This window comes from Salvelinus namaycush, chromosome 4 (genome assembly GCF_016432855.1).
Source record: "Salvelinus namaycush isolate Seneca chromosome 4, SaNama_1.0, whole genome shotgun sequence".
Lineage (NCBI taxonomy): Eukaryota > Metazoa > Chordata > Actinopteri > Salmoniformes > Salmonidae > Salvelinus > Salvelinus namaycush.
In genome coordinates, this window is record NC_052310.1 from 16,503,351 (window position 1) to 16,521,888 (window position 18,538).

Consider the following 18,538-nt stretch of genomic DNA (forward strand, 5'->3'; position numbering starts at 1 on the left):
AAAGATGACCACTCGTTTCCTCAGAGGGTCCGGGGCAGAGATAGGGAACTATGCACCATTTGTTCTCTTCACAGGTTCTGGAAACCGCTTTATACAAGACCTGCCTCCTTGCTTTATTTGTGTTGTGTCAAACAAAGCATTGTTATTCTTTTAACCTCTCTGGTTAACAGCCATGTCATTTTGGCCAAGACAACCACAATGGAAATACTTTAATCCTTTGTGAATGTATCCTGAATAATTTGAATGAATAATGTGTGGGGATAACCTCCATGCATGTGGTATTGTATGTGTTGGAGTTAAATCAAAGACAAATATAAAAATGTACAGTACCAGAATCTACTCAATTTGAGAGTTAATCATGCCTTATCAATAATGCTACAGCATAAGAAATTCTGACAACTTAATTTTTTGATTTTTAATATGAAAATTTTCCCCCAAACTATTTGTCTAAATAGAACACCATAGATTTTAAAAGGATTGTAAAAAAAAATATTCAGAGAATGTAGCAAAACTAACCACAATTAAGACCAAAAATCTGAATAATATTGTAAAGCACTGCTAAGGGCATCAATTATACATCTGTAACATTAGCATTTCTATATCAAAGCATTAAAACAAACAAAAATCTATGAATGCCTAAGCTCTATTTTCTTGCTGCTCTCCCTCTGCGGGGCTTACACGGCTGCTCCGACTCAGTACCTTGCTCAATGTCAATTTCCTGAGATACAGCTTTTCCCTTTGTCGCTTTACCTCTTCCTTTAGTAGCAGCCACAACTGTGGCTTTGGGGATGGTCTCTGGCACTTCCTCCGGGACAGCAGGAGTAGTGCTAGTGGCCTCAACGGGAGCTGCTGCAGTAGACTTTGCTGCTCGTCTTGTTTTCTTGACAGGCTCCTTTGGAACAGCTTTATCAGAGAGATTTGCCTCTTCAGTTTTCATATTTCTTGCTGCATTTCTTTCGTTTACTGGCTTTGAAATGGGGATCGTGGCTTCAGCAGCAGAGGTCTTTATGGTGCTATGGCGTGCCCTTTTTGAGGGTGTTGATTGTACGGTCTCCTCTTTGACCTCGACATAAGATCTTGCTCTTCTTCCTCGCACTGTCTTCACAACCTGCTGTTCTTCAACCTTAGTAACAGGAACACTATCATTCCGTCTGGATGTCTTCTGTTTAGGAAGAGGGGTGACATTGTGTGTAACTTCCAAATCAGGTTTCCAATTCACAGATTTTGAGGCTTCGTCAATGGTTTCCATGCCTTCAATAGAATTTGCCTGGTCAGAGGTCGTTTCAGAAACAGCATTTCCCTTTTTAGGGGCTTTTCCTCTTCCCTTTTTAACCACAGCAGTCATTACCTCCGTGTCTGTTACCTCAGCCTCCAATGGAGTGCTCTCGGCTGCAATGGTGGTTTCATCTGCAGAGACTTTGGATTTAGCTGCCCTTCTACCTCGCTTGACAGGCTCGGTTGGAACTTCCACAGTTGCTTCTGCAACAGTGGGCACCTTTGTGGAATCAGCTGCTCCTCTGCGTGCTCGCTTGGCAGGCACTTCATCCTTCACAACGGCTTTTGCCTTCCTTCTCCATCCTTGTTTGACAACCGGAGCTTCCAGCAGTTCTTCAGCATCAGCCTCTTCACACTCTGGTTTAGCATCAACCTCAGTTTGTGCAGGAAGGTGGACCTCCTGCACTACCATGTTCTCAACTTCCACCACTTCAGGAACCTTCTGCTGCTTTGCTCTTCTTCCTCCTCTTTTAGGTTTCTCTGTAGGGGGAGCAGATGTTTCCTCCTGAGTCTCTGTGGATACTGGAGGGACGACACACTCAGGTTCCTGTTTAGTCCTTCTTCCCACTCTTTTAGGTTCCTCAACCGAAGCCAAGGTAGTCTGCTCCTGGAGTTCAACAGTCAGAGACTCAACAGGGTGATCCTCAACTTGCTCTACAGAAGCCTGCTTAGTCTTTCTTCCCCCTCTTTTGGGTTTCTCAACTGGAGCCACAGTCTGCTCCTGGGCTTCAACTTCAACAGTCAGAGACGCAACAGGGTGATCCTCAGACTCAACTTGCTCTACAGAAGCTTGCTTAGTCTTTCTTCCCCCTCTTTTGGGTTTCTCAACTGGTGCCACGGTGGTCTGCTCCTGGAGTTCAACAGTCAGAGACTCAACTTGCTCTACAGAAGCCTGCTTAGTCTTCCTTCCCCCTCTTTTGGGTTTCTCAACTGGCGCCACGGTAGTCTGCTCCTGGAGTTCAACAGTCAGAGACTCAATGGGGTGATCCTCAACTTGCTCTACAGAAGCCTGCTTAGTCTTCCTTCCCCCTCTTTTGGGTTTCTCAACTGGCGCCACAGTAGTCTGCTCCTGGAGTTCAACAGTCAGAGACTCAACGGGGTGATCCTCAACAGGCTCAACTTTCTCTACAGAAGCCTGCTTAGTCTTCCTTCCCCCTCTTTTGGGTTTCTCAACTGGCGCCACGGTAGTCTGCTCCTGGAGTTCAACAGTCAGAGACTCAACGGGGTGATCCTCAACAGGCTCAACTTTCTCTACAGAAGCCTGCTTAGTCTTTCTTCCCCCTCTTTTGGGTTTCTCAACTGGAGCCACAGTGGTCTGCTCCTGGGCCTCAACTTGCTCGATTGGAGTTTCAACACTCACAGACTCCACTTGATCTACAGGCTCCTGCTTAGTCTTTCTTCCTCTTTTGGGTTTTGCAAACAGGACTGAGGCCTCCACCTCTTCTGTAGGAGTATCAACCGCCGCAACATTTTCTTCCATTGTTTTGGCTTCTTCAGACTCCTGTTTAGCCCGTCTTCCTCTTGCCCGTGGGTTCTCAACAGGAACAATAGCAGGCATCTCCTTGGCTTCCACAATCTCAATTGGAGGAATTTCAAGAACCTTCGCTTCAACTTCTTCTACTGAATCATGTTTAGGCTTTCTTCCTCTCTTAGATCTAACGACTGGAGTCTGGGCCTCAATCTTCTCAGTGACAGGAACACTCACGGCTTCAACAGTGTTCTCCAACACTGTTTCAACTTGTTCTACAGAAGCCTGTTCGGCCTTTCTTCCTCTTCTGGGTTTCTCCACGGGGACATCAGAAGTTGGCTGCTGGTCCTCAATTGGAGAAATTTCAGCACTCTCACTTTCAACAGCGTTCTCCTGCACTGATTCAACTCTCTCTACAGAAGCCTGTTTGGCCTTTCTTCCTCTCTTGGGATTTTCAGCAGGAACTGGGTCAGCTGCCATTTTCTCCTGGACATCCACAGAGTCCATAGTTTCTGCTGGTGCCTCAACGCTACTGGTTTCATTACGCCTTGCCGATCTCCCTCTAGCAGGTGGTGGCACAATCCCCTCAGTTTTCTTTCCTCTACCTTTTACTGGAACAGAAGGCTCTTCACTGTCAAGATGTGCTACCGCCACTGCCTCAGCAGGTGTAGCAACTGGCTCTTCTACCTCAGCAGGTGCAGAAATGGGCTCAGTACGAGGAGCAGGTTGTTCTTCCTCCACTGCCTCAGCAGGTGCAGAAAATGGCTCTTCTACCTCCTGCACTGCCTCAGCAAGAGGAGCAGGTTGTTCTTCCTCCACTGCCTCAGCAGGAGCAGAAACTGGCTCTTCTACCTCCTGCACTGCCTCAGCAAGAGGAGCAGGTTGTTCTTCCTCCACTGCCTTAGCAGGCGCAGAAACTGGCTCTTCTACCTCCTGCACTGCCTCAGCAAGAGGAGCAGGTTGTTCTTCCTCCACTGCCTCAGCAGGCGCAGAAACTGGCTCTTCTACCTCCTTCACTGCCTCAGCAAGAGGAGCAGGTTGTTCTTCCTCCACTGCCTTAGCAGGCGCAGAAACTGGCTCTTCTACCTCCTGCACTGCCTCAGCAAGAGGAGCAGGTTGTTCTTCCTCCACTGCTTCAGCAAGAGCAGCAGCAAGCTCTTCCACTGCCTCTGTTGTCATGGCATCAGAAATCTCTTCAACAGGTTGCGCAATGTGTTTGGGGGTCTTCACACCATCTAAGCTTACTTTCTGAAGAGCCTTAGGCCCTCTTGGAGTGTTCTGTTTAGAAGATCTATTTTTCTTTGGAGTGGGTGCTTGAGGGTATTCAAACCTGAAAAGGAAAATAACAGTAAACCATTAAACCTATGGATCCAAGTGTATGGTTTAACATGCCAAATAATTGTTAAATTATGACATGCTGTCCATCACATTTTAAAACGGACTCTAAGCAGACTAAACTAGAGCCTGACCGATATTAGCCTTTTACGGATGTATTTGCATCAGCGTTTAATCCACCGAAAAGGGCCGATATAGGATGCAGAGAACACATCTGAGAAAAAGTAGACTTTCTTTGCATTTCATTAGTCCTTTAGCGAAGCCTGCAAAATATTATGTGTTATATTCAATCAGTAGGGAACCATCAGTTGTAGGCCTTCAGATATTTTTGTACAAATTACATTACCGGTATTTTAATTTCGATTTCATCTTTACAATAATTGTAATCATTTTCTGATTCCATCCCTTCCGTTTGTGTTGTAAAGAACAGGGTTAATACTGAATAGAGAAAATGATAAAAATCAGGATTTTCTTTGGTGGTCTCTGGGTAGAAAAATCAAGCTAGCTCAGCCAGCCATTGGCTAGGCCTTCAGAAGCTGGACAGAAGGCTTCTGCCATTCAGCTGTATTAGAGCAGAATTTGAGTGACAATGGAATGAATCAAATCACATTGACAGGCCTCGACAAGAGAAAATAATCAGTGTCACAAGCAGTAGTTGTTAACTCGAAATGACACAACGACAAGGTTCCAGTTTAACAAAGTTTACTCTACTATATGAACACACTACAAGGTAGCCATTACACTCCAGGCTAGGTCCAACAACGACCAGACTTCATGCGCACTCTTGACTGAGTGATAGCCCCGTAATAACAGAAATATAGGGATACTTAAAACATGAACTTAACAGTAGTTTGCTCACTAGTAACTTTCACTAGCTTTTGTTGTAGTAGTGGGACACTGTTAGCTAGCTTGTTTTTTTTAGTAGTGTGACAAAATAGCGAAGGCAGCTGCAGCAGCTGTTAACTTCAAGATGGATGTTTTTGCTAATTTGCTAACCTTTAAGATTTACTTTCAAACTATGTTTACAACTGATTATCTGGTGAGTGGCACTGTTTTGTTGCAGCTCGCTTGCTGTTAGCCATCTCTGAAAACAATGACTGAAACATTGGTGCATGTAAAACTTTAGATCACTTGTCAGTGTGATAGACATGATCAAATATATTTGCAATGGGAATAGCTGTTTTTTCCCCCATTTGATTTGACACAAAATGGTTGTGCTTTTGTATTGGTATGATTTCATGGGGCCTACTGGAGTGAATGGGCTGCTTATTCCTTAAAAAGTTATTTGATGCTGTGTTTAACGGCTGTATCAGCCGTGTCTGACCAGAATTGGCTCTCCATCAGTGCCATGGAGTACACAGGTATTACGGTCCCTGTCCTTTCAGCACAGTGAGCCTGTCACCTTTGATGTGACACTTGTCACTATTGTTGATAGTGGTGTGGGCTACGTGTCCATGCCGGTTCTGTCTGTGCGGCAGCCCGAACCGCAGCCAGGCCTGTAATTAATAATGTCAAAAAGTATTGATTAAAGATATTGAGCGCATTAGGTGATGCTTCGTTCAGTTCATTTCTAGATTTGTTTGATACAACGTATTGGAAGATTTGATGCCTCTGAATGCCTAGTTTCAGGATAAAAAAGAAACGGAACTAAGCACAGGTAAAATCCTAGAGGAAAACCTGGTTCAGTCTGATTTCCACCACACTGGGGGGAGATTAATTCATCTTTCAGCATCATAACCTAAAACAAGACCGAAGCTACACTGGAATTGCTTACCAAGAAGACGTTGAATGTTCCTGAGTGGCAGAGTCACGGGTTTGACTTAAATCTGCTTGAAAATCTATGGTAAGACCTGAAAATGGTTGTCTAGCAATTATCAACAACCAATTTGACTGACAGAGATTGAAGAATTAAAAAACAAAAATAATAATTAAAAAGAGGGAAATGTTGCACAATTCAGGTGGAAAGCTCTTCGAGACTTACCCAGAAAGACTCACAGGTACCGGTAATCGCTGCCAAAAGTTGATTCTAACATGTATTGAGGGGTTGAATACATTTCTAATCAAGATTGGTTTTATTTTTCATTATTGTTAACAAATCTTAGAATTTTTGTTCCACTGACAGAGTACTGTGTAGATTGTTGACTGAAAATGACAATTAAATCAAACTTAATCCCACTTTGTAACAACAAAATGTGGAAAAAGTCAAGGGGTTGGAATAATTTCTTAAGGCACTGTATATTTATTCTTAGTTGTGTTTAGCTCAGAAAATGTAATTTAAAAGTATGCATTAAAAGGTGTCTAATAGAATAAATGTGGCAAACAAGACAGACATTTATAAATGCATTTCTATAGCTTCCCACCGTGGTGGGGAGTACCCGAACCAAACCATAACCCTTACTATTTTACATTTCAACATCAATGGAGTAAGCAAGGACCAGTCACTGAGGCAGCGCCTGGGGGCGAAAGGCAGCAATATGCCAGCGGCAAATTTTGTGATTTATGTTTTTTAATTTTAAGTGACAACTACCAGAATTCAGTGACCACAGCGCTACAATTGATAACATAGCTACCGTAAATACCAATACATTGAAAATGTGTCCCATGTCATTTTCCAGCGGGCTAGCACGAGGCAGCCGTCTTCAGAGGCACATTTTTGCTGCAATCCGTGCCGTTTATCCTCCTTTCACTAGAGTAACAGTTTTTCCATAAACAAATCTTGTCATTCTGGTGCTTATACATTTTGTGTGGTGCTTACATTTAATATTCTTTAACCAAATTTAGGAAATAAGCTTTGAGTACTTTTGCAGGGCTGTTTTAAGCGCAATCAATAGAGAAAATATATTTTTTTCTTTCCAGCTATAGTAATAAAAATATTGGCAGATATCGTTAACAGTGAATATTTACATTAAAAAAAGAAAACCGGATCCAAAAATCCCATATCGGTCGGGCTCTAGACTAAACACATTAAATAAATTCATATTCTCTGACTTATAAACGGACATAAAATGCACAAACCTGAAAGAACGGTCAATAATTGTGATTAGATCCCCATGTTTCAAACGTTCAGACTGCTGCAAAACCTCCCCATTGACACGGGTCGGGTTCGTTGAACTCAAATTAGTTAAAATAACCTGCAAGAGAGAAGAGAAATAAGTATCTTACAATACTTGCTCTACAGACACTAAAATGAAAGTAACCGACTTACTGAAGGCAGCAATTATATTGTCTGACTCCGCATTTACCTCGTTATTTTCATTCAACTCAATCCTGCAATGCTCCTTGGATACTTCAGGAAGTTTAACGCAAATGTCGCAGTCAGGTTTCCTAAGAGACAATAATAAATATTCTGTAGAAAGGATGTCAACATTTCCTGATTTCATTGTATGCCGGTCATCAGCTATGCAAATACATGATTGTCACTTTTTTTATATATATATTTTTTAAAATTGTTTATTAAGGCATGTAAGTTGTATTTCATGGTTTATCTTTATCCCCATAAGCTGTTACTCCAGCAACAATTGCTGGGGTTCACACAGCACACATATGGAAACAAAAGTTCAGTTGAGTAAATGCTAAATGTGTGGCAATTTATAAACAAGTGCAGGCTAAATCCAATCCATAATTAATTTTCAGTGTAGAAGGCTGAATGGATCTCTAGGGTCTGTGGTGACATGTCTTGAGACGTTTCGAAGCGCTGTAATAGTGAACAAAGCTCAACAACCGAAGACAGCAGTAGAAAGGAGGTGAATGCACCAATTTGTAAGTCGCTCTGGATAAGAGCGTCTGCTAAATGACTTAAATGTAAACGTAAATGTAAAGGCCGCCTCTTCGCAAATTCAAAATGGCCCCAAGTTGGGATCGGCAGTCTACTGACTTTCATACCATTTCTATACCATACCAGGGTATAGAATGTGCACACAAGGGGGTGCCATTTCAACAAGAAAATACAACTGCTTCTTACTACAAGTAAAAAAAACTAAGAAATCTAAGATGTGTCAAATAAATTATATCCTGCTCTGGGCTCAAGCTATGCATTTGGTTTGCTAACTTGCTAGAAGTCAAGATTAAGCTTCTTGGTTACAGAAGAGAAACACAAAACAATTTAGGCAACAGGGATCTTGCTCCGGAGGTGGGGACTGAATGTCTCTGCTGTAATCAAGAAGCTTGGTCGGCTAGCAAGTAAGCAAACCAAATGCATAGCTGGAGCCCTGAGCTAGATATAATTTGACACATTTCAGATTAAAATTTTTCTTCCTCCCGGTATTGTAAATCACCCTGTTGGTATTTCAAAATATAATATACACCGGGGTTTCACCCAAGCTCAGTACCAAGTAAAAACCACATTCCATACATGCAGCAAAAGTAGACTCATACAATTAACAGTACCATACAAAACGATGAATATATTACATTTAGACAATGGCACTCACTGCTATGGCATTTCACATAGACAGATTTGAACAGCTTTTTCTCACCTTCCAAATAAGCATGATGCAGTCAGAGGAAGAGCAGTCCCATCTCCGCCACTCCTTTTGATTACAACTATTTTCCCGTACAGGGGCATTTTGAATTCAACGTTACCTAAATAAAAATAAAATGTTAGGACATTGAGCAATCATGTGAAATGTGTGACTCAATTATTCTAGCTACTGGCACGAGCTAGCTAGGGTAGCCAAGTTGTTACGATTCGGAAAAGAACAGCAACCAATAATCTGTGCGCAAACTGGTTAGTACTGCCTAGCAAGATTAAGTTGGCCTCTTGATAGTAGTAAACTATTCGTAGGTTACATGAGTTAAGAATTGAATCGCCAACCAACATGCATTGCTGCATTGAACACGCATGCGACTGTGCTTACCAACCAAGTAACCATGCGCTTCAGTGTAAACTAATTACCGGTAGCAGAACATCAAACACCGATTTATAATTGCTATTCCAACATTGATGTTGACTGACGGCCGAAGCGAACTTATTGTCACTCTGTGCATTGTGAATGCTTATGTTAGCTATCTAGCAAGCAGATATGTTACCTGAGAGGCATTTAGGAGAAACAGCGTCACCGTGAATCTGAAAATGAAACAAAAACCCTTTTAATTAAAAAGGTGATACAGTTGAAATATTCCGAACCTATTATAGTAGTCATGGGATAAGATGAAATAAACCATTCAACAGCAAATAAACATAACAGGCAAATAAGTAATGCGAAACACTTTTTGGTATGTAAACTTACCATTATACCAAACAACATCTGTGTTATAAAAAGAGAACAATGGAGTTGAAACTACACTGTGTTGCCTTTACCTCTTTTGTCTCGCTGTGGACGTTGTCATCTTGGACTTTACCAGAAATCTCTTCAACACGTTCAGCGATTTGTTTGGGGGTCGTCAGGAGTTCCTTTACACCAGCTAAGCTTACTTCCTGAGAAGCCTTAGGCCCTCTTGGAGTTGTCATCAGTTTTCCTCTGAGGTCTTCGATGGGTTGCACCTTCTGTCTTGGGGTCTTCATAATCCTCTTCACTCCAGTGAGACACTCGGGTTGTTCAGGTTTCTTCTGTTTGGGAGTCGAAATAGATTTTTTTGAATCTGGCCGCTGTACTTCCTTCGATTCTTCTGAAGACATCTCTAAGGCAAGAATCTCATTTTGTGTAGTACGGGAGTCATCCGCTTCCTCCGTGATGAAACTGGATTCTTGACCATCCCGAAGGAGTCTAGTGACTGCATCGCTGTTGTACGCGCCCCGTTTAGCAGTAGAAACAACAAGTGGAGACACCACCATTTCACCTGTGAAGATAAGATATGTTTAGTGTCAAGTGATTTCAACATGATACAGCTAACTGCCAAAATAACAGAAAAGCATGAGTAAATGATGGATACAAAGTATATTGAAAGCAGGTGCTTCCACACAGGTGTGGTTCCTGCGTTAATTAAGCAATTAACATCATGTAGGGCAGGGGTGGGCAACTCCAGACCTCGAGGGCCTGATTGATGTCACACTTTCTCCATCCCTAGAAAACAGCTGATTAATCAAATTGCATTCTAAACTGAAGATCATGATTAGGTGATTATTGGAGTCAGGTGTCAGCTGGGGCAAAACTGTGACACCAATCAGGCCCCCAAGGACTGGAATTACCAACCTGTGTATAAGAATGCTGGGCAGGCCATTATTTCAGCTACGCCCCCATAGGATGACAATGCTCACCATCCACAGCGCACAAGTGGTCACTGAATTGTTTGATGAGCATGAAAACAACATGTACAATTCAACAAAACAAAAAAGTCCCCCACACCAGATTCTTCATCACTCATACTCATCTTGACATGATCATAGGGAGAATCTCAATTGCATACTCCTTGCGTCCTGTCCTCCTAAAAACCACATTGGATGAGAAAGCCAGAGGTCCCTCCCCTCTGACCTTCTCCAATGGGTTTTGAGAAGAAGCGAGAGGACACAAGGAGTATGCAATTGAGACCCCCACCCCCAAAATCACTTACCAGTCTCCTCTGGGGTATTCATCACTGATGATTCAATCATAGATGTAGACTGGGCTCTCAGGGGTGTCTTGAGGGCACTCTGCACTTTGACCACAGACTTCCTCTGCCTTGCCGGGGTCTTGAAAATGTCTGCAATGCCTGAAACCACAAACACAACCAGGTTGCTTTACTTGAGCACAATATGACAATGTAACAAGTCCTTTATATACCATGGATGCACTCATAAATTCACCCTGGCAATCTACTCCGAATTCTGAGCACCCTGGTTTGAGTTCCAGAGCGCCGAATAAATTAAGAATTTAAGACAGCTTTTTTAGCGCATGTTTATGTATACCTATTAAATTGTTGCCAGTAACAGAGTAAGTCACTAATCCTCTTCATAACATAAACACTCATCAGCTCTACTCTCTAGGGCAAGTAAAATGTTCAGAGTGAGGCGTTCTCTTATTTGTGTCTGGAAGTAGCTAGCCGACTTAAGCCAGTTAGCGTGGGTGCTTGACTAACGTTGTGAGGTCAGAACGCTCGGATCAACCCAACTCCTCAGCCAGAGTGCCAATGCGAAATGCTCTGAATTTAGGAATGGACAATGTGACAACGCTGTGAATTTACAAACTTCCCAGGGCCCACTGACAATACAGTATATTTACCAACACCCCATATGAAAAACATACGTACATAGAAGTGGGATTAGGAAATTCACTAATTACCTGACAAATCCTCATCCATTCTCATGTTCTTTTTTAGCAGTGCAATGTTGTGGACAAGCTTTGGGACGGCCCCACTTGGCTGAATGGCTTTCAGTCTGTGAGCTTTGCCCACAACAATGGTCACAGGTGAATCTGCATGACCAGTGCTGACATGTCCTATGAGTTTCATCACAGGTGTCTGTCACAGAACAAACATCAACAAGTTAGGTAATGTAGCCATAGAAAAACAAAACCAAGACAACCATTGAAGTCAATTTAACAACAAGCTTCAATGTCCTACACTAGACAAATTTCATAAAGTGCAGTCGTGGAGGGCAAAATACTATCGAAACATACCTTCGGTTTTGGTACAACATTCTTCGTCTTAGTCACTCGGGTGGAAGTTTTCTTGGTTGGGATAACAGCTTGGGTCTTGGTCTGGCCAAACTTCACAATGTCAGCCCAGGAATTCACAACTTGAAACAAATGAAATTAAACACTTAAGATTGCTATCAAAATACAAAATCAACAAAAGTTACTGAATCCCAAAGAGGAAATACAGTAAATGGATGCATACCTTTCATAGATGCCCGAGAAACACCACTTCTTCTACGGATGACCTGAATGGCAGTTTTCATTGCGCTTTTCTGTGTTGTCTTCGAGGTAGACAACATGGTCGTTCGCCTCAAGGGAACACGAGGCGTTACAGTGACAGACGGCTGTAGGACAGAGTCCTGGTCTGCGGTGGGTGATGGGGTGCTGATGAGGGACACTGAGAACCGGCCTTGCATGGTGGGTGTCGTGTTGGCTGATGGCAAACTTGCACGGGTCTTGGGAGTTTTCCCAGCCTTGGGTGTTTGAGACTCATCTTTTAATGGAGCAGGAGATTTTCTTCGAGCAGGAGATGGAGTCTTGACAACGGTTTTCGGGGTCTTCTCTTTCCCTGGAGATGGAGTTTTAGCTTTCGGTGACTTCTTGGCGGGCGAGGGAGTCTTGGCAGATTCCTTCGGTGACTTCTTGGCGGGCGAGGGAGTCTTGGCAGATGCCTTCGGTGACTTCTTGGCGGGCGAGGGAGTCTTGGCAGATGCCTTCGGTGACTTCTTGGCGGGCGAGGGAGTCTTGGCAGATGCCTTCGGTGACTTCTTGGCGGGCGAGGGAGTCTTGGCAGATGCCTTCGGTGACTTCTTGGCGGGCGAGGGAGTCTTGGCAGATGCCTTTGGTGACTTCTTGGCGGGCGAGGGAGTCTTGGGAGACGCCTTCTTTCCTGGACTTCCTTTCACGCTAAGACTCTCTGGGGCAGAATGTTCATGCTCCTATGAAATGAAAAAATTATTTAAGTAGGAATCAGCAATATATGTGAAATGAGCAAAGTCAGCACACAAACCTAGAGTATATTATTAAACGTACCTTTATCAGACCAATTGCTGACGCTCTCCTGAGGAGTGACTGTTTCATTTTGGGGGCACACAGGCTTCGCCGTCCAGGAGTGGCTCCTTTGCATAGTGGGGAGTCAGGAGGAAGACGTTTATCGAATAGTTCCGGCTCCAAATGACCTCCAAATGAAACTCTTTTCCTCTTGCACAGAGGTGTTGGAAATTCAGTTTCAAGGTCTCCACTCTTCCGTTTCTTAGCAGACGACTGTTTACCTGAGTAGATGGAAATTAAAAATATTTGATTATAGTGGTCAAACACATGCAATCACAAGAGGACATGACACCTTAGGTTAAACAACTGCCCCCTCTCATTGAAGCCAGAGGTTCATGGCTGTTTGCAGTACTACAGGCATTGTTAGCAGAAAACAGGACCCCTATTATAGTGAATGGAAACAGTTTTTTATAAGACAATCCTGGTACCAATACACCACATATCCTTGAACAGATAATTTTTTTAATTGCACACAGAAGAAGTTATGGATAATTTAGTTTCTAACGGCGGCCTGCAGTACTCTGGTCGGCCTTGAACTTTGAGTCACTGATTGAGAGAGGGCAGCTAGGCTGTAAAGTCACTTCCAGGAGTAGCTCAAACTGTGCATGTCTCCATGATAGCCATCTTAACAGACTTCAATGCGCTATTGAGTATTCACATGGCCATTGATCACGTGACACCATTCATTCCTATGTTTATACATATATACAGGCATTGGGTTAAACATTGGAATAGTACAGAATGTAATAATCAAATAATGGACATTGCTTGAGTTTCAAAGTAGGTAAATAAATATGTATGCGTAAAAAATGTGACAAATATTGGGAAATAACCTGGCATTTTTTCCTCACCATTGATGGGTGTGGTCACCTCCAGCTCACAAAGCACATCCTGGGCCTGAAGATTTTTCCCAGCAGGCCTTGGAGAGCGGGAGTGCTCGGTCTTAGGAGTACTTGGCGTGGAATTTTCAGTTAGTACGATCTGGTCTTGGTTTGAAACAGCATCAGCAGGTGGTTCTACCCCAGTTATCAAAGATTTGATAGGAGTGGCTTCCTTGCTCTTCCTCCTAGTGGGGGTCGTAAGGGTTTCTGCAGTCGGACACTCAGAAATCTGCTCAACCACTTCACTAGCAGTGAACTTCTCGGGGGTTGCCGGGCGACTTTTCCTCTGAGAAACAGGGGTGGATTTTTCTTCAACAGTGGTGGGTGTTTTGGACTTTGAAGAACGCCATTTACCTTTGGGAGTTTCAAGAATAGATGGAGGCAATTGGATGTAATCTTCGACTGGCACATTCCCCTCAACAACCCGACCTTTGAAGGACTTTCGCTTCTTCTGAGCTGATTTTGGAGTCACTCCAGTGACAGGTGACACATTTTCAGTCTCCGCCTTCTTGGGTGTGGAAATGACAGACGCCCCATCCACTTTCCTGGTTGAGATAGGATTCTGTGGGCAAAGCCTCGAAGCAGGTGTTCCAAGTGCTTTCTTTGGAGTCTTGGAATCCAGATCTTGTTTGAACATTTGGTACAGCTCACAGAAGGGGGAGCTTGGCTTGTTCTGTTCAAGACTTCCATCCTCCTTGGGTTTGACATCAGAAGTGTTGTTTCCATCTTTAGCGCTGGTATCCCTCGCTTGGGTTTCATGTAAAACCTGTGACAAACAAAGACAACTTGAGCAGACTTTCTAGGCAATTCATGAGGTAGATTTCCTCAATGGTGCATATAATGAATAGTAAGTCATGCTTTATTATCAAATATGCTTCAAGCTTTTACTTTTAGTGTGCAACATGCATAATACCTGAGGAGTGTCACTTTTGCTAGCAGTAGAATATCGATTTCTCTTTGGAGTGGGTGGTGGAGGGTATTCAAACCTGAAGGGAAAAAATTACAAAGACCCATTATCATATTATCTATCAAAGTGCATGTTCAAAATGCCAAACACTTGTCCAATTATGACATGCTGTACATCAAATTGGAGGAAGACAGTAAGCAGACTAAACAAATAACAATTCTTATTCTCTGACTGTTATAAACCGACATAAGATCCACAAACCTGAAAGAACGGTCAATAATTGTGATTAGATCTCCATGTTTCAAACGTTCAGACTGCTGAAAAACCTCCCCATTGACACGGGTCGGGTTCGTTGAACTCAAATTAGTTAAAATAACCTGTAAGAGAAAAACTGTCTTTCAATACTTGCTCTCTATAAAGCTGACTTATTCAAGACAGCAATTAGTACATTTGGAAAGCATTCAGACCCCTTGACTTGTCACAAATCTTTTTACGTTACAGCCATACTCTAAAATGTATTACATTGAGGGGGGGGGGGGTAGGGACAATCTACACAATACCCCATAATGACAATGCAAAACAGGTTAAGACATTTTTTTTTTTATGTATGAAATAAAAATGTAAAACTGAAATATGACATTTACATAAGTATTCAGACCCTATACTCAGTACTTTGTTGAAGCACCTTTGGCAGCGATTACAGCCTTGAGTCTTCTTGGATATGACACTACAAGCTTTGCACACCTGTATTTGGAGAGTTTCTCCTATTCTTCTCCGCAGATCCTCTCAAGCTCTGTCAGGTTGAATGGGAGCATCGCTGCATAGCGATTATCAGGTCTCTCCAGAGATGTTTGATCAGGTTCATGTCCAGGCCACTCAAGGACATTCAGAGACTTGTCCTAAAGCCACTCCTGTGTTGTCTTGGCTGTGTGCTTAGGGATGTTGTCCTGTTGGAAGGTGAACCTCCACCCCCAGTCTGAGGTCCTGAATGCTCTGGAGCAGGTTTTCATCAAGGATCTCTCTGTACTTTGCTGTTTATCTTTCGCTCAATCCTGACTCGTCTCCCAGGCCCTGAAAAACATCCCCACAGCATGACGCTGCCACCACCATGCTTCACCATAGGGATGGTGCCAGGTTTCCTCCAGATGTGACACTTGGCATTCAGGCTAAAGAGTTCAATCATGGCTTCATTAGACCAGAGAATCTTGTTTCTCAAGGTCAGAGTCCTTTAGGTTCCTTTTGGCAAACTCCAAGCAGGCTGTCCTGTGCCTTTTACTGTGGAGTGGCTTCCGCCTGGCCACTACCATAAAAGCCTGATTGGTGGAGTGCTGCAGAGATGGTTGTCTTTCTGGAAGGTTCTCCCATCTCCATAGAGGAACTCTGGAGCTCTGTCAAACTAACCATTGGGTTCTTGGTCACCTCACTGACCAAGGTCCTTCTCCCCTGATTGCCCAGGAGGACTGCTCTAGGAAGAGTCTAGGCTGTTACAAACTTCTGCCATTTAAGAATGATTGAGGCCACTATTATTGGGGACCTTCAATGCTGCAGAAATGTTTCGGTACCCTTCCCCAGATCTGTGCCTCGACAATCCTGTCTTGGACCACTACGAACAATTCCTTCAACCTCATGGCTTGGTTTTTGCTCTGTCAACTGTGGGACCTTATATAGACAGTCGTGTGCCTTTCAAAATCATATCCAAACAATTGAATTTACAACAGGTGGACTCAAGAAACATCTCAAGGATGAGCAATGGAAACAGGATGCACCTGAGCTCAATTTAAAGTCTCATAGCAAAAAGTGTCTGAATAGTTATGTAAATAAGGTATCCATTTTATTTATTTTTATAATCTAAAAAACTGTTTTTGCTATGTCGTTACAGGGTATTGTGTAGATCTGATTTATTTTATATTTAATCCAATTTAGAATAAGGCTGTAACGTAACAAAATGTGGAAAAAGTCAAGCCATCTGAATACAATTTATATTGACTCATAGTTACCTCTTTATTTTCATTCAACTCAATCCTGCAATGCTCCTTGGAGACATGAGGAAGTTGAATGCGAATGTCGCAGTCAGGTTTCCTAAGAGACAAAAATACCATTATATTATGTAAAAAGGCTGTCTACATTTTCTGATTTCATTGCATACATAAAGATTTGGTTCTGTCAATACAACATTTGTGTTTATGGCATGTCAATTATATTTCATAGTTCATAACCCTATAAGTAGGGTGTCCAATCAAAACCGCCTCTTTGACCAATGGGTAAAAAAAAAAAAAATTGTGTAGATGGCCCTGAGAGAAAGTAATGGTCCAAACCACGTCTATCATAATTCGATAAAGGCCGTTTTTTTTTACCCTTGTAGGATGGCCAAAAGTAGGATTACCAAATAAATGGAAGCATGAGAAAGGGTGAGTTTAAAAAACAAAAACAAAAAACTTTAAGTGGCATTGCACCTGACAGGCTTACTTTCTTCTCGAATATAAAACTATTTAGAGCTAAGATGGAGGTTGATTTTGAGACATGTAGTATTTTCATCTTTTAGCATACGCTTTTCATATGAATTAAAAAAAAAAAAAAAAAATTAAATTAAAAAAACAACAACTCTGAACTACACATTTAATTCAGCTCATGTCATGCAACTTTGAAGACCACCACAAAATCCTCTAAAGTTATGAGAAATCTGCACAACTATGTCAGAACTAGGTGCTTATTATCGGATGTATTAGGTGACCAAATCCAAATCTTATTGGATATCATGTTAATGATGTGTTAGAGAAAGACTCCACTGAAAGATTTAGAACATGAATAATCATTTATTGGTCAAATGTATTTTATAACATAAGGAAGTACAATTTTCACACATTGGTGGACACCCTACCATAAACTGTTACTCCAGCAAAACTTATTGGGGTTAACAACAGCACATACAGGAACAGTCCAGCTGAGTAAATGTTGAAATGTGTGGCAATTTATCAACATGAGTGGGCTAAACCCAATCCAGTTGACTTTCAGTGGATAAAGTTGAATGGACCTGTGGTGACATGTCTTTTGAAACGCTGTAATACTGAACAAAGCTCAACGACAGCAGTAGAAAGCCCGCCTCTTCACAAATTTAAAATGGCCAGACTGCAACATTGAACCACCGAGTAAAAACACGTTCCATACGAGCAGCAAAAGTTGACTTTCGTACATTTAACAGTACCTATAAAAAACGAAAATACACTTAATGACGCTCACTTCCATGGCATTACACGTATTGTTGACAGAATTTGAATGCTTTTTCTCACCTTCCAAATAAGCATGATGCAGTCAGAGGAAACTCAGTCCCATCTCCGCCACTCCTTTTGATTACAACAATTTTCCCGTGCAGGGACATTTTGAATTCAACGTTACCTAAATACAAAGAAACAAAACGTTAAGATATTGAGCGATCGTGTAAAATATGACTGATTCAACAATGATTCTAGTTAGCCACATTGTTCTGATTTGTAACAGCATGGCAACAATGTATTGACCAATAATCTGTGCCAACTGGTTACAACTGCCAAGTAAGGATACGTTTGACGATTGTAACGCTAGCGTCAGTCTTTGTAAATTAGTAGTTACATTTGCGTTTAAAATTGAATCGCCAACCAACATGTATTCAACACGCATGGCACTGTGCTAACCTAGCTAGCCAACTACCCACGCGCTTCAGTGTTAACGAATTATTCATATTAAACAAATTTAGCAAACTACAAACCAATTTAGAATTGCTATTTCAACATCGTTGTGAACGGGCGGGCGAAGCTAAATGTTGTTGCCACTTTGAAACGTTCTCTGCTATCTAACTTTTGGCCGGCGTTAGCTAGCTACATTTGCAAGCAATTATAAATTATTATGTTAACGTTACCTGAGGCAGTTCAAATATTCTTCAAAACAGCTGGTCGTCCATAAACTACAGGATATTTTACCCTTTATTAAACTATAACAATGATTGATAAAATCATCAACCTTGTTTTAAAAGACTCGCCTTACCTTCCTAAAACTGTTTGTCGTTATCTTGCCCTACCCAACTTTAGCTAATGTGTAG

At 42.2% G+C, this 18,538-nt stretch overlaps 1 protein-coding gene across 1 annotated transcript; it reads right to left on the reverse strand.

Moving 5' to 3' along the window:
• Positions 1–390: 390 nt before the first annotated feature.
• Positions 391–18,538, reverse strand: mki67 (marker of proliferation Ki-67). Its single transcript, XM_038991292.1, has 17 exons — positions 18,359–18,538; positions 17,754–17,859; positions 16,464–16,545; positions 14,728–14,843; positions 14,473–14,545; positions 13,530–14,325; positions 12,661–12,899; positions 11,831–12,566; positions 11,611–11,729; positions 11,275–11,452; positions 10,568–10,705; positions 9,378–9,856; positions 9,107–9,143; positions 8,554–8,659; positions 7,321–7,402; positions 7,094–7,209; positions 391–4,073 (listed from the first exon to the last, which is right to left on the reverse strand). The coding sequence occupies exons 2-17, from the start codon at positions 17,840–17,842 to the stop codon at positions 644–646; spliced, it is 6,816 nt and encodes a 2,271-aa protein (XP_038847220.1). The 5' UTR covers positions 17,843–17,859; positions 18,359–18,538; the 3' UTR covers positions 391–643.

Excerpts from the sequence above, each read along its gene's own strand:
- mki67 (XM_038991292.1), bottom strand. The coding sequence starts at position 17,842 with ATGTCCCTGCACGGGAAAATTGTTGTAATCAAAAGGAGTGGCGGAGAT. Across the intron at positions 14,326-14,472 it reads GCAAAAGTGACACTCCTCAG|GTTTTACATGAAACCCAAGC; the intron begins GTATTATGCATG and ends TGTTTGTCACAG. Across the intron at positions 11,730-11,830 it reads TTCTCGGGCATCTATGAAAG|TTGTGAATTCCTGGGCTGAC; the intron begins GTATGCATCCAT and ends ATTTGTTTCAAG.